This window comes from Calypte anna, chromosome 6 (assembly GCF_003957555.1).
Source record: "Calypte anna isolate BGI_N300 chromosome 6, bCalAnn1_v1.p, whole genome shotgun sequence".
Classification (NCBI taxonomy): Eukaryota; Metazoa; Chordata; class Aves; order Apodiformes; family Trochilidae; genus Calypte; species Calypte anna.
Genome location: NC_044252.1, coordinates 11,920,057 through 11,935,963, shown reverse-complemented (window position 1 = coordinate 11,935,963; position 15,907 = coordinate 11,920,057). Strand labels below are relative to the sequence as shown.

The 15,907-nt window shown below is 38.5% G+C and overlaps 1 protein-coding gene across 2 annotated transcripts; it reads left to right on the top strand.

The window, feature by feature from the left end:
* Positions 1 to 5,124: 5,124 nt before the first annotated feature.
* On the top strand, positions 5,125 to 14,146 carry DNAJC12 (DnaJ heat shock protein family (Hsp40) member C12). 2 transcript variants are annotated; one of them, XM_008497642.2, is made up of 5 exons: positions 5,125 to 5,355; positions 8,399 to 8,477; positions 10,404 to 10,543; positions 11,741 to 11,942; positions 13,826 to 14,146. In XM_008497642.2, exons 1-5 carry the CDS (start codon positions 5,278 to 5,280, stop codon positions 13,918 to 13,920), a joined length of 594 nt encoding a protein of 197 aa, XP_008495864.1. In that variant the 5' UTR covers positions 5,125 to 5,277; the 3' UTR covers positions 13,921 to 14,146. The 2 variants fall into 2 exon arrangements, with proteins under 2 accessions (XP_008495864.1, XP_030308692.1); XM_030452832.1 differs by lacking the exon at positions 5,125 to 5,355 and adding an exon at positions 6,204 to 6,249.
* Positions 14,147 to 15,907: the final 1,761 nt, after the last annotated feature.

Here is a 15,907-nt window from a genome sequence, read left to right as displayed (position 1 = left end):
CGCCCACGCGGGCACCCGCCCCGCGGAGGCAGCAACAACAACAAACCGCGTCACGTGACGGGGGAGCCAGAGGGGGTGGGCGCGGGCCCCGTCACGTGACGCTCGCGCGGGCCCTCGCGCCACGGCGGTTTCTGGTCACGTGGCCGGGTGTCCCCCTGCGTGAGCCTTGCCCGGGGAGGGAGGGGCGGGGGGAATGAGGGGGGAGGCGGCGCGGCTTCTGCTGACGGGACGGGAGCGGCCCGGTTCGGCCCGGCCCGGCTCGGCTCGGCCCGGGCACCTTTGCGCCCCGCCATAGCCTTGGCTTGCTGCGAGCCAGGTCCTTTCACCACCATCCCGAGGGTGCTCACCGCGCAGTCGTCTCCGCCAGTCAGATGGCGGGTCCGGTCCGGTGTGGCTCCGCGGGTCTCGGTGTTCCTCTCGAGGTGTCTGAGAAACCCTCGGGCCCTTCTGTAGTGTTGTTCAGGCCATCCCGTAGAGAGCGCGTCGTCCCCGGTACGGAAGGCACGGGCGGCACCTTGCAGGCGCACTTGGCCGGGCTGCGCCGGGGCTGTACGGCCCCGGGAGAGGCGAAAGCCCCCGGGGGCAGCTCCTGCCAGTCTCCCCCCGAGCTGCTTTGCCGGTCAGCTTTGTGGTAGCTTTTGGTTCTCGGTGAACACGTAACAGAGCTGAGAGGTATTCACAGAGTTCCAGCTGCTGCCGGGGCCGCTGGCTGCCTGCTGCCTGCCCGGGAAAGGTTTGGCACCTGCAGGTTGAGCTTTTGGTAGGGTTGGTTGGATGTGTGACTCCCGTGCTGAACTGCTGAGCTGCAGGAAGGGCTTTGGGAGGGTTTCAGAACAAATGCTGTCTTAAGATGGGAGCCTGAACAGCATAGAGAGAGCGGATGGTAAGTTGTAAGAGCTGGCGTTTGCTCTAATTGTTATAAATTAAGTCCCATAAAATTGATCAGGACACACCAATTAGTGAATCAATCGGAATTTAATAGCAAGTAACAACAAGCAATAACAGCGCTGGGCACCCGGGAGCCTCTGCTCCTCATGACGCTGTGCCTTCCTTGAGGTTGCTTGGGAATTTATAGTCCTGTATGGCCGTGTGAGCCCGATCGTGCTCGGAAAGCTCGAAATCTGTCGACGATACTAATTATTCTTGAGCAGACACATCCTGTGTTTTGGTTAACCCCTTTCTACAAAGGTTAACTTATAAACATGATTACACAGCAATTTGTTACAATACACTTTTTCTCTCTAAAGTTCATTTTGCAGTTAACGTCCTTATCTTCTTTCACTACTTCTATCTTGCCTTTATAAGTAAATGCACTAAAGATTTTCTACTTAGGTTAAATGAACAAGCATTATATGTAAGTTCTTACAATTCGTCACAGTCACACAATGTTTTTGGCACATAACTTGGTTAATACTTCTTATTTTATGAACAAAGTTACATAGGTTAAATGAACAAATATAACTTTATATGTTAACTGTTACATAATGGCATTCACTAATTCGTTCTTTTTCACATCAGCATTCCCTGGTGGGATGTGCACAGTTAGTAGCTTCAGAGCTCTGTGGTCTTCCAGTGACTTCTGCTGTTACATACATTGTAGAGATAATATTTGGTGGCCCACCTGGGTACTGAATTATCAGCCATCACTGATGGGAGCACCACACGAGGGATTTCTTAGAGGCCATGTCTCTTTCTGCCTGAATAGAGCTTAACCACTTTCCCAGGACTTCCTCAACCTAGAATTTTGATCTAAACTTCTAACTTCATATTACATAGAAATGAAATATTACATTTATAAATGTAAACATTGTTTCATTTAATGTAACCGCTTAACATTGCAAAGTATCTGCACAATAGTTTTAGTGAATTTAATACAACTGAATCCATAAGTTTAGTAGCAAGACCAAGATGAGACAGGTGGAATTTGTCCCTTGCAGGCCTTGGTAACAACAGCATTTAAAAACCTTTGGGTTAAAATTGTTGATACGTTGTTGTGGTTTTTTGGAGTTTTTTTCTGCTTCAAAGGGGATTATTATAAGGCATAACTGACTTTTATAGGTGGCATGTGTATTTGAAGGGGGTGATTTCTTTTTTTCCTGGTTCTTTCAGGTATTTACAACCCCCCCAAAAGATGTACCTGTGATTTCTTACACTCCCTATTTCTCAGAAACAAGCTAGGAAGCAACCAGATGTGAATCTGAATGTTTTTATTATCCTGTGCAAATGTGCAAGCATTCTTTTTAAAGCTGAGGCCAGATTCAGTTTTCTTAAAAAGCACACACTTTTGTCAGCATATAAAGGAGAGGTGCCATTTTAATATTGTTGGTTTTGTGGCTATTTATGTGCAGCCTGCATTCTGAGAAAGAAAATGTGTAAGGTGTATGATCTATAGATTTCTGTGAAGGTATTGGTGAGGAAATGGTTCAAGGATCCTAACGCTGTCTTTGTATTGCAAGCATTCATACACATTCCTGAACTGTTGGAGTAGTTACCCCTAAGTCTTTGATGTTGTGGTGGTGCTTCAGTCCTCTTCTGGTTTTGCAACTCTGAGCATGTGGCAGGACAAGGATGGAGGGTGAAGGATGAAATGAAAATCTTGACTTATATTGTGCCTTGGACTTTTTGAAAATGTGTACTCTGCCCTCAGGAAACAGAAGAACTGAAGTCAGTTGAGAAGAACTGGTACTGGAAGATTTGATGTATTTTATGGGAATAAATTCAAACAGACATTTCCTGATCTTGCTGCTTTATTTAAAAGGCCATGAAGGACTTCCAGAAGTTGACAATAAACCTCCTGTTACACTGAACTGGACTTCAGTTTCAGTTGTGCTGTGAGCATGCAAAATGATTGATAATGTGTCAGGAGCCAACAGAAATGTTTTGTTTGTGCTTGGGTACAGAGAATAAAAATGAGACTTCCTCACGTTCAGTACTGTTTGTACATTCTGAGCAATGCTAACCAAAACATGGCATATCAGCTGTGCCATCATGGGCACTGTCATTCTCTTTCAGATAAAGTGTTACGTTTACATTTATGGTGGGGTTTTTTTCCTGCATATTGCATACAGGTTCTCTTGCTGTCTTTTGGTGATGCTTTGCTCTGTGAGTTGTCCCCCAGATGCCAGTAGGAGCAGCAAAAAGCTGAGCTTTTATTCAGTATTTTGTGTCCTCCACACTCAAACCTTCAGACTGTGTTGTGAGACCCTTTGTGTCCCACTCCCTGGAAATCTTGGGTAGGGCACAGGTAGGGTCACTGCTGCAGTTTGGATCAAAGCCCTTGTAAAGAGACAAGAGTATAGATGGGGACAAGACAAAATACCTGTGAACAAAATACCTGTGGACAAGCAGCTTGCAAATCTCAGGGTTTTGTCACCTGCCTCCAACTCCTGGACAAGCAGTGCACCTTGCAGCACAGAAATAACCACAGGAAGTAAAAAGGGTTAAAGAGCCTTCCCTTTCACCTTAGGCAAACAGGCAAGAAGTGCTGGGACAAGAACAGTATGCCAGTAGTGCTGGTGGAAAGAGGGACAGCTGTTTGTTTTTTATCCTCCCCCAGAGTACAATCTCTTTAAATATTTACATGATCTCCTGATAAAAGGCTTTATTTTAGTTTCTATACTTTTCTAGTTTATTATTAAGTTAGGAATGGGGAAGAGAATTGTAATTGCTAATTCTTCCACTTTGTTGAGAAAGAGTACCTGTTGTTTTGTTTCCTCAGAGAAATATAGTGGTAGTGTTTTCTAACAAGGCTGAAATGGTTTCACCAAGGCTTGTATTTTGATGTTTAATATGATTTCTGCTTATTTTCATGTGCTTTATGTATTTTATAACCTTAATTGGCTATCTGAACATACAGTAAAAATAAGAAATTTCAAGCAATGCAACTATGAAACAAACAGTGGAACACCAGTATGATACTTAGATAATTTCAGAGTATTAACAATGTATTTACTAAAATAAAGCACTTGTAAATGTTGGAATTACATATTCAGAAATTTATAAAGAGTTCTGAATGGTCACTGGGTCCTTCTCTGGTTAACACACACCTGTTCTGGCCTTGGTCACACCCTGTGGATCTGGTCTGTGTAGACTCTCCTACTAGGTCACTGCATCTAGAATTGTATAACTCTTCAAGGCTAACTTGAACTAATCTGTGTTAGTCTAAAGAATCAGCAGTATTTAATGACATGAAAGATCTTGGAGTACAAAGCTCTTGGAGGGGTGGGAAATGTAAAAATAGAGCTCCCTGGGCTCCAGAGGAAACACTTAAACAAATGGTTGGTATTACACCGAGGAAGTAATCTTTTTAAATCAGTACATCACAGGAGACACTACAGTTAAACATGTTTGTAATCTTTGTTGGAAGGATGCCCTTATCATTAATTACAGTTTGAAAATTAAAGATATTTTACTTCAATGTAAAATGAGTTTTACAGGAGCATGTTTTTCACACTACTGACCTTCATGACACAGTCAGCAAGTAGTTTGTATGAGAAGTAGTCGATTTAATTTAATAGCAGACAGTAAGAATTTCATGTTGTCTTTTCATAATCTGAATCGTATCAGAGGTGCAGCTGATGTACAAGGGCTGTTTGGTTTTGAGGAGCAGTATGTGTGTACCCTAAGTAGGCTTCACAGAGTAAACATTCCCCCCTTGGTGGTGCCATGACTGATAGAGCTCTGACAGGCTTGGACAGGGTCCGTACTTCATTCAGGAAAGTTTCAGCCCTGTAACTGTTATATTGGAAATAATCCTTACTCTTTTCTATAGCTACCCAAATATAATCCTCTTGTCAACAACTGGCAAAAATTGCAGTTAAAAATTAAGCCAAAAGCATTATTTAGCAAATGTAGGCTCTGAGGCAGGAAAACCTTTAAGTAAGGGCATGATTTTAAGTGGCTATGCGAGTGGTGATGTGATCTAATTCTCCAGTACAACAAGACTTCAGTTAGCATCCGGAACTCCCTTCAGTCCGGACGAGACCGAGTTTAATGTTGAAGGGACTTTGGCAACTACAACTCCCAGGGAGCATTGCATTTGGCAGGTGTGTGACAACTGGATTGGCATCCTGCAGGGACCAATGGCAGGCAGGGAATTCAAGCAAATTCTTGTGAGTCAGCTGCCAGTATTAAAAAGCACCGGAGAGAAGCTGTAGACCTGAGTGGACAGTGTCTGTTTCCCTGGGCTACTTCTGAAACCCTTGTGTGAGCTTTATAGCGGGGTTATATTTTACACTCTCTGTGCCTTGGGTTGAAAAAGCTGCTGGACTAATCCAGATGGATGCAATCCTGAGCTGCAGACCAGATGACTTGGAAGATTACTACAACTTGCTGGGGTGCGATGAACTGTCTACGGTAAGAGCCTTCCCCACCTCCCCTCCGGGTTAATAACGTCTGAATGTGCTCCTCTAAAAGGTGGATTTGGAGTGGTTTATCTCTACAGACAGCACTGTCTGAAATGCATTGTGAACCTTCTTTCTTGCTACTTTTATTTTCTAGTATTTCCCTTTGCAAGGCTCGGTTTTCTGACCTGCAAACTGATGTTAAGATACTAGAATAAGGGTTATGTTAAGTGTTTTATAAAAAAGGATTGTATTATGGATACAGTTGGAGTTATTCCTTAGTTTTAGTTCAACAAATTGATACAGTTTTGAATCATGAGCCAACTGCCTAAGTTTGGCAGCATTCAGATAATGTTTTTTGATATATTTTAGGTTTTAAAAACGAAAAAAGCTATATATATGGAACTAATACAACAAATGTTCATAGCTGTAGGTTATTGATAATGCTATTGAGTTTCTTAGGTTTTATAGACACCCTTTAATTTTTTTAAAGGTTGGTTTGGAGGAAAGCCAAAACTAATATTTCCTTATCATTCTTCATATTAATGGTTTTTTTTAATGCTAATTTTCATAATGCCCAAACACTAGTTTTACTAATTTGTTTTGATAGCAGACTCTTTAGGAGGAGATCTAGTAAGCAATTGCTGAACAATTTGTAACTAAAGAAAGTGTTCTTCTGGAGAAGGTCCATATGACATTTTTTAGGTAGTCCAATGTGCTGATATTTTTTAGCTGATGGGACTGTATTCTGAAACAGGTGTTTTGATTATTGTGCTGTAATGAAGGATGTATTCGGTGTGCATAAATGCTGTATTTTGCCCATTAAATTTAATTAGATTCTTTCATCTGTTCTAGGAGTCCAATGCGAGGGAAATACCTCTCTTTTTCTGTCTCTGAAAGCACACTAGTAAGAATCTTCGATCTCTTAAGGAAGGCAATTTAAAGCTTTTCTGAGACAACTCCTACGAAGTCATTCCAGCAGAGGGCGGTGTTAAAGGGCGTGTTTCGCAGATGCTATTTCTCATTTTCCACCTCACAGTATTAAGGGTTTAGCAATTGGTGAATAGTTCAAATATAACGAGTTTTCAGATATCTTAAAAACGCAATTGAAAAGATGGAATAAATGCCAACGGGTTCTGAAAAACAATCTATCAAGTGTTATTTGCTGATGGAAGCAGCAGATGTTACTGGGCAGTTTTTCACATGGGAGTAGGATCTGTGATCACAAATTGACATGGTTGCCTTCCCTCAGGATAATGCACACAACTACTTCTAACATTTAAAAAAATTGGAATTATTATGAGTGTTTTACAGGCAGATGACTGTAAAGTATTTGTAGCAGCACAGGCTCCTATGCACCACTCTTTAGGCATATACAGCTAATCCCTAGCTGCAGTACCTTCACATAAAGTGATGAATATTCTGGCCTTGATCTGAACTGGTTAAATTTGAGCCACAGATAGTTTCAATTTCTACAGGTTTTCCCTATATTCCAGTAAATACCCATGCTCATTCTTAGCTTTTTAAAGATCTGAGCTCATGGACACCTAGTTCATCTTCCAGCTTGAGAGGAAGAAAGGAGATTTAATCTTCATTCTTCTTCCAACAGTGTTGTTCATATAGAGAGGATATTGGATACTTTTCTTAGTAAAACATATCACTTAATATTTTACAGACATCTCTTATATTTTTTATAAACTCCAGTTAAACTTTCCTTCCTAGTAAATTTTTAAATTGAAGACTTCAGTGCTACCCCTCTGCTGCTGTACATATTTTAACTTTGAAGTTCCCTTTTATGTAACTAAGTTTTAAAGATGTTAGCTAGCTATATAGTAACCAGGTTCAACTAGTTCTCTATAAAATGTATACTATATAAGTGGCCAACTGTCTGCCAATGTACCACCTTATATCTGTCCTTCTGGAAGAAGTTACTGAGAAAAGCAAAAAGTGTAGAATTCTTAAAATACCCCTGTAGACCACTTTTTTTTTTTTTCTTTTTTTTTTTTTTTTTTCTTTTTTTTTTTTCCCCAGCATATGACACCAACATGTGGCCAGCTAGATAAGTGAACTGTACTTTAAGTCTAAAGAGAAGAGGTCATGAGCCTTGATTTTGAAATAAACAATTGAAACAGTCTGTGGATATGAGGGTTTGAAGGATGAGGAATTTGCGTGTTTCTAGCATGGGAAAGAATAGTTGCTAATTGATACCTTGGGGCAAATTGTTGTGAAAGCTTAAGATACTGGAAAGATACAAAGAAGTTTTAGTTTCTGTATTACAGTAAGAAGCAAGATACTTTGAAATATCTGGGAATGTGAAAATCTAAGCTGATGCCCACTCCAGAAGTTTCCTGTATTTTATTAACTATTAATATGCATTTGTTTTTCCAGTGGTTGTAATACTTTATGCTACCTTAAACTCTGTGGGACCTTCTAATGAGCTAATAAGATAATGCATGCCATTGTTCTAATATTGATTATAAATTTATTCTAATCCAAGCCAACATTTTTCACAGAAAATTAACTTGAGAGGAAGAATGGGAACTGCTAGTTATCTAGCTTTGTGGTGTCCAAGATGGAAAAGTCATGTGGTACTAAATTTCCTACGAAGAGGATATGGAGAAACTCATCCAGTCCCAAAAGTAGATCTTCAGCAACATCTCTGCTTTCTGCAATGAGATTTTGTTAAAAGTGACAGCTGATTAAACAAAGCAAAGACCAACTGCAGTGATGCATTTTGCCTACGTGGTCAAACGTGAGGAAAGGGCTTCACACACATTGTCTTCCCACATTTTTCATATCACCAGATTGCCATACTTGATGACTGAGCTCCACAAAAAACAAAAATAAGGATGGGTGGATGGACAATGAAATGAAATAAGCATTGACAGATGGTCATTGTCACCCAGTTTACTTGTACTAAAGCTACTAAAAATTATTAGGAAAAAAAATCTTTCAGCAGTCTTTGTCATTCCTCCTAACCCCTTCCAAAAAGCAAATTTGAAAATCTGTTCTGTGTGTATGTAGTTACTCACTTTAAATCTTGACATTCTGTTTAGGTTGAACAAATAATTGCAGAATTTAAGATGAAAGCCCTGGAATGTCATCCTGACAAACATCCTGGAAACCCCAAAGCAGGTATGCATTCTCTCCTGTTTAAAACAAGCTATTCCTATATTAACATCACTGAGATACGAGGCTCTAAATTCAGCCTTAAAGCTTTTCCCTTCAGATATTCCAGTTCTCATGTGTATTGAGCACAGTGTCTTCATATAGCAGGCTTTAATACTACTTTCTGGCAATTGGACACTGCCTAGATGGTAGAGCAGGAAGACACTTGTGTGATATATTTTTCCCCTCAATTCCCACGTCTTTTTATGGTAGAACATCTTTTAATCTAGAATTTTTTCATGGAGTGTATCCTTTCCTAGACCTATGAACTGAGCTTGTTTCCATGCTCATGGCATTCAAGTACCATACTTGCGTCAACTCGTTAATTTGCTTCCATGAACAAACCCACCAGGAACACATTAAATGTACTTTAGTCTCTTTTAATTTGATTTAATGACTGAAAATAAAAAGAAGCCAGCACCACATGAGTAGCCATCTGTTTGCAGGGCAGCAGCTAACATGCTTTATGGAAGTGTGCAGTTCATCATACCTGTGACGGCTGAGCAGCACCTGAGTTATGTGGAGACAATCTTATTCATTCACAATGACAAGATAGCTCTCATCAGTGCTCACTGGTGTCTAAATAGCTTATATTCTTAACATAGAGGTTGTTCTGATCATAATTATGCTCCTCACAAAAAAAAAAGAATTGTAGAACACAATTCAAATATTAAATGATAACATGAAACCAGTGGTATCAGCTTTCTCCAGAGAAAATTCTGGCCAATGCAGTAGGGACACAAGAGCCTATTTCAGTGCATGGTCCTATTTTGTCTGTACCACCTCTCCCCCCTCCAAAGTAGTTGAAACTAAGTAACTCAAAAAAGGATGCCAAGTGCCAAATGTTGGAGCTGCTTGGTTTGTCAAGAAGAAATATATACTCCATTTACCTGAACACTTTACTTTAAATACCTTTTTACAGTACTGGTGAAAGTTTACTTTTTTTTTAAAAAAATTATTATTATTATTATTACTATTATTATTATTATTATTTCAGTTTAAAGCTCTGTGAAGAGGAATTAAAATACAATTTTTATTTGCTAAAAACTAGTGCTACTAGAAAAAGGAAACCTAACAGAACTTCCCCCTCAACCCATTGTTTGTTGTTTGATTTATTGATATCACTTTTGATTAGCATTTGGGCTTAGTGTGTCTCAAAAGAGATATCTCCAATTTGTAAACTGGAATAAATGAATAATAATAATAGATCACTGTAGCATAGGTGAGTCACAAATAAAATCTAAATCTTTATAACCCTTCTATAAATATAACATGCAGCTGCATCCTTAGTAACCATTTAATGAAAAATTAGCCTGTAGGGAAAAAGGGCTTTAATTCATGCAGTCTGGTATTTAAGATAACTTTTTTGCACATGAAGAAAGCACACCTAATGAAGCACACAGGTTATTTGAATTATAGTCTGATTCCTTTTCTTGCTTGTGAATATTCCTCTGACATTTTTTTCCCTCCACGTGTTTTCTTGGTGTTGTGCTTTGTTCTGGCTTCCTTGCTGCTTTGTGTGTGGCTCCCTTGGACATATTATTACTTTAGTTCAGTTTCCCTTTCTAAGGTTGTCTACAGAGGGTGGCTTCTGCCTTTTGCCTGCTGTACTCTGTAAGTTTCTCTGAACTTAAATTTAGGAGAATTTTAAGCCAGTGGATAAATGAGCATTTTAGTCCTCATTTGAAAAGGATGTCAACTGCCCACCAAAGGTGCTGGGATCCTAAAGCCAGCCCAAACTGTGCGAACGTGCAGGACAACCACACAACACCTTTGTCACTCAGCTCTGCTTCTCTCTCCTAAAAGCCATTACTGGCAACTCCCTTTTCATATCCAAATTTATTTCTTTGAAAACAGATATTGGCTTCAGTATCTTCTTGGTTTGTGTTCTAGTGGAGAATTTCCAGAAGCTGCAGCAAGCCAAGGAGATTCTTACTAATGAAGAGAGTCGAGCGCGTTACGATCACTGGCGGCGGAGCAAAATTGCCATTCCCTTCCAGCAGTGGGAGGCCCTGAGCAGTTCTGTGAAAACGGTTTGTGTGGGCCAAGTTTGGGGCTCTGGGAGGAGGGGAGGGTTGGGCAGGCCCAGAGAAAGCATTGCAATGAGTGAGGGGATGAGTTACAATGCTTCTGCAGTGGTGTGTTTTGGGGAGAGGAACACTGAATTGTGATTCCTGCAGTAAGAAAGTTAAGGAAAGACAGGAAAAATTGGAAGGCTGTGGAAGACCATTCACAGGAGGGCTTTAGGCTGATAGTTTTAGAGTCAATTTATCAAGTTACTGCTTTTATGTTTATTATACAAAGTTTAAGTAACCTAAGGGCTATTTTCAAATGCTTCAGAACACTTTGCTTATGTAGGAACCTTTTATTTATTTTCAAAGCTAAGACCTTTGTATATTATGTTCTTTTTTGGTATATCATGTATCAGGTAGGTTTTCATGCTGATTGAAGAAGCCATTGAAAAATCTATAAGGTAGGTTACTTTGAACCTTGGGCTTCACACAGGCCTTTGGAGGGTCCCTGCTAGGCTAGTGGGGTGATTTGTGACAGAGACATATTCTGAAGGTTGTTCTCCCTCCTAATTTTGCTAGTGAGATAATTTGATATTGTGTTCCTTGTAGATCCTAATTCTGTAATGTTTGATAATATTTTTTTCTGCCTTATAAGGGAGAATAATAGTAACAAGTCTACACGGTCAGATTTTAAGGCAGATGAGTAAATGCTTCCCTTGCCAATTCTGCCCATCTGAATTCTGTTTATGAGAGAAGTCTGAGAGCCTCTTCAATTAAAACATTATGCCTAAGCTTAAACATTTGCTGGAAGCATCCCATCAAGCTCAGTTCAGTTCCAAACAGAAGACATTCCACAAACTTTAATAGTAAAGATTTCTGATGTGTATTGTTTCCAACAGGCACCTTTGACAAAGACAGCTTTGGAAATGGACAGGTTTTGTGTCATGACAGGATAAACTAGACAAAAGACCCTTTGAATTATTTGATGCATTTGTATTTATTCTTCATCCCCAGCTAACACAAACTGTTCTCCTGAGTGCTATTTTGCAGTATGTAATCATCTTCTTTCCTCTATACTTTTGACCTGCAAGCTTCTCTCTAATATGTGCTTTGTTTTATCATTTATTACTGCAATATAAGAAAGAAAAGAGGAGTTTCTTATAAATCTTTTAAGACATGGGAATTAGTTCTTTATTTGTTACTTTTGCATTTTTTTAGTCAATGCACTGGGCTGTCCAAAGTAAGAAGGACCAAATGCTGGAAGCTCCTGACTCAAATGACAGCAACAACATCATGAATGAGATTTGGACCCAACAGCCTGAAAACAATGAAGGTGGATTGTCAGATAGGAACAGGGAGCAAGAAGATGTTGCAATTCCTGATGTGAAACCACAGTCTTCAAAGAATCCAGATTCCCCAAGTAAGTGAAACCAGCAGCTACAGAAAATTGCAATATCCAGGAATTGGCCTGAAATTGAGGCTTTTTAGTAATGTGAAATTCTTCTCTAGAATAATATGCTTAGCTGGTAGATTTTTAATGTGGTTTTGGGTTAGGCTTTTGTTTTGGGTTTTATGTTGTTTGTTATTTATGTAATTTTGAAGCCTCCAGACCTTTGTTCCTACCCATGTTTTCTCACTTGTTTGCTTCTAAAACCAAACACTGGAGAAGAAAAAAATTATTCTTAAACCAAAATGTAAAGTTAGGTTTGCTGCTATATCAAAGTTAAAAAAGGCTATTCCTTTCAGTGATTTAAAAAAAAAAAATTACTTGAAAAAATGTTAAATAAAACCTTTAAGTATTATATTATTATTATTTTAATCCAGCATTCAGTACTTGTACAGTTGACATCTGATAAATTAATGAAGACTTAAAACTGAGACTTGAATACTTCTTTTTTATTTGAACAGGTTTTTTAAAAAGTAGTGCATTCAGCAGTGTAAATGTGCATTTCAAAAGCTGTCATCTGGCCAGTTAGTGTTTCCTTTCTGTTGTTTAGGTCTGGACACCTGAAGGAAAGTTTCCTTACCACAATGGCTACATTCTGTTCTTGATCCTTCAGGAGTTTCATAATCTTAGTCATATGTTATCAGAAATTCTTATTTCTTTCCAGCTTGATCAAACAGGAAATTAAGTTGAACTGTGAAGACAGCAAAACCCAGTTTAATCTCAAACATTTGTGGAATGCAGACAACAGATAAGAAAATTGTGCAAGCAAGGCTATTGGAGACATAAATGAAACTTTTATATTTTCAAATTTTGCTGTCTAGCAGTATACTATCTGCTATTTTTTTACTAAATAAATCGTCACTGTATTCTTTGCAAAACAGTATCTTTTCAAAGTAAAGAAAATATCAACTCCTTCCTTGTAATGGTGATCATTGCTTGCAGGTACCTTAATATTTTTAAGTTTTAATATTTCTAAGTTTTAATGAAATTCCCATTAATTTGAATGGGAAAAATATCAAACCCATCAAATGCATACTTAATTTACCCAGTGGGCACATATTTATATTAATAAATGTTAATATTGGAATATATTTTTGACAGGATGTGTATGTTCCTGAGTGTTCATACTTGGTGTTAGGTTGTTGATAATGTTTTTGTTTTGGTGCAGGAAAATGTATTAGACTGGATTCCACTTTTAAACTGAGAAATTTTCAGTTCCTGTCTTCTGGTCTATAAGAAGTATAGACTAAAACTCCATGCAGCTCTTTCCTCCTGAATAAGAGATGTTAAGACCAAATCTGGTGATAGGTTTTGGCTTCCTGATGCAGGAAGATCTCACTTTTTAGTACTAACAGCCTGTAGATGATAGAAACATAGTGCAGGGTCCAAAAAACTCCCTTGTACAGGGAAAGGGACATCTGTAGCTTCTCTCCACACTGCTGCCTTTCACATTCTTGGAGATTTATCTCATCACCTTCTTGCTCTTCTTCTCTACATTAAGAAAACATTGGGGTTTTTTCAGGTTTGTATTTTTGTTTTGTTTTGCAAAACAAAAAAATGTTTTGTAACATGTTTACAAAAATTGCTTTGTAAAACAAAACATTGTTTCTGTTCTTCTTTGGACTCTTCCCACCTTACACTTATCTTGAAGTTAGATGTTTGCTTGAATATTTGTTCAAATGGTGCCAAGAATAGAGGTTATCCCCGGTACTAAAGAGCAATGGAAGGGACCAATTTTTTATACAATTTTTTGAAGGGACATTGTAAAGTATTATTTCAGAGAGCTTAGTTTTATTCATATTTATAATAACTAACTTGCCTTTCTGGTTTTTTGGTGTTGTTTTTTTTCCCCTCAGGATTTTCAGAGGCAAATTACTGGCACTTGCGTTTCCGGTGGTCAGGGGATGCTCCATCTGAGCTTCTGAGAAAATTCAGAAACTATGAGATCTGAGATGCAAATTATGCAAGAGCATGAGATCATCTGTCCAGCAATTTGGTTTTTTTTGTCAGCAGTTATTTGTATTTTGTATTCATTCATAGTTATGTGAACATCGTGTGAATAAATATCTCAATGCTGATTTGTTAATGTGCTACGAGCCTTTACAGATGGTGGTCTCTGTTTAATAAGCAAAGCCCTTTTCAGTATTAACATAAAGTGATCTTGTGAAGTTATCTAATATCTTGTATATTGTTTCTTGTATTCTTAAATACTGCGTAGTAAATACATTTTATCTTAATGTTTTAAAGAATGTACTCTCAGTAGAACCAAAAATCAATGTTACACTCCAGCATATTATCCTGTTATCCTGTTGTTATATTATCCTGTTGGAATATTATTATTCCAAAAGCTATGTGACAATGAACTTTAAACAAAACTCTGCATATTTCTAAATTATGTACTCTGATTCATTTCTCCATTGTATTGTACTTATTGTAGTGATTTATAATGCATGCCCAATACAATTGCAAACTTAATTTGTTGGAGAATTGTAATATTATGATATAGATGAAGTAAGAACCTTTTTATTATCCAAGAAGGTCACTGTTAAGCACTCTTAGAAATCACTTGCTTTCTATCTGAATAAGTATACTTTTTGCACAATCTATTTTGAAAGGCAGTTTCATAACTTCACTTCTTTGGTTAGCAACTTTCTTCTTAAGCTTTACAGATAGAAAACTGATAACTCTTGCACGTGTGCCAGCACTGTCCTGTGGCTTACTAGTGATTTCCCTCCCTGCTCTGGCCTGGTAGATGGGGTTTTATCAGAGTTTTGTAGGGTGTGTAATGAGGAATCAGACCAGTCAACATTAGTGCGTACAAAATCTCACAAGGCAGTTTGTTGATATTTTGGGCAACTTTTCAAATTCTGTAGTGTTTATTTTGTATTTGCTGTCTTCTCTGTTAACCTAATATGTCAGGTATTCATATTGTAGGTTTGTGTAGGCAAGTAATTTCACCAGCAACAAATAAAGTTCCATGCATTCAGAAGTGGCTGTGTTAATTTGAAAATGTCTACCCACCCTTTTGAATTTCTTTTTTTTTCCCCCCCAGTTGGTAAAAGCTTCAGGGAGTCCATCTTCAGCATTTCCATGGAAAATCATGGGGTTCAGCTGGAAGTTATGAGTTGCAGATGGGGGTGCAGGTGGATAGTGATGATGATAAAACACTGAGAATAGGGCACACTGTTTAATGCTGTGTTCCTATGTCTCTGAAACTGTAGCAATCAGTTTTGTAATATCAGAAATTAAACAACTATTTAGCCAGCTGTTTACAATGGAAGGGAGTATCTTGGACTGGAGTTCCTGAATGAAATAAAATTAATATATTTTTAATTACTGCTCTCATTCCCAAGTGACAAGGTAAGAGTTAAAGTTTTGGTGATGAATTGAGATCATATATGACTTAAAATCTCAGGTTGAGTAATGCTGAGTGATAGGTAAGGTCATTTCCTGAATGCTTATTTTCCTCTTTGAGCGAGACAGTAGAAAAAAAAAAAAAAGAGAAAAAGTTAGTTTATATGTTCTATAATAGAAGCAAGTGTTCTGATGATTAAAACTGATACTGTGTAGTTTTAATTTCCTGAGCATAAACATTGCTATCTCACACCTTCATATCCTGAAATGAGGGACAAGGCTAAAGTAAGCAGTGAAGCTATTGTAAAGCTGATGAAATTACAAAAAATAAAGCAACCCTGTAAGCTGTCAGCCTCTCTCCCTGTCAGATGAGGTGATATTTATCATTAGTTCATGCTGGGGATATTTATTGCAGCCCAGTGTACATGCTCATCCTGCTGTTGTAAGAGCTGCCAATCCTCCCCCTGACCATAGGCATTGCCTAGGTTTGTCCTTGCACCTTTGCTGTATAAGTCTCTTTTCCTTCCCATGTTAATGAAGATGAGACCCTTCATGAGCTGTTTGTTCCAAAATGTTTGTGGCTG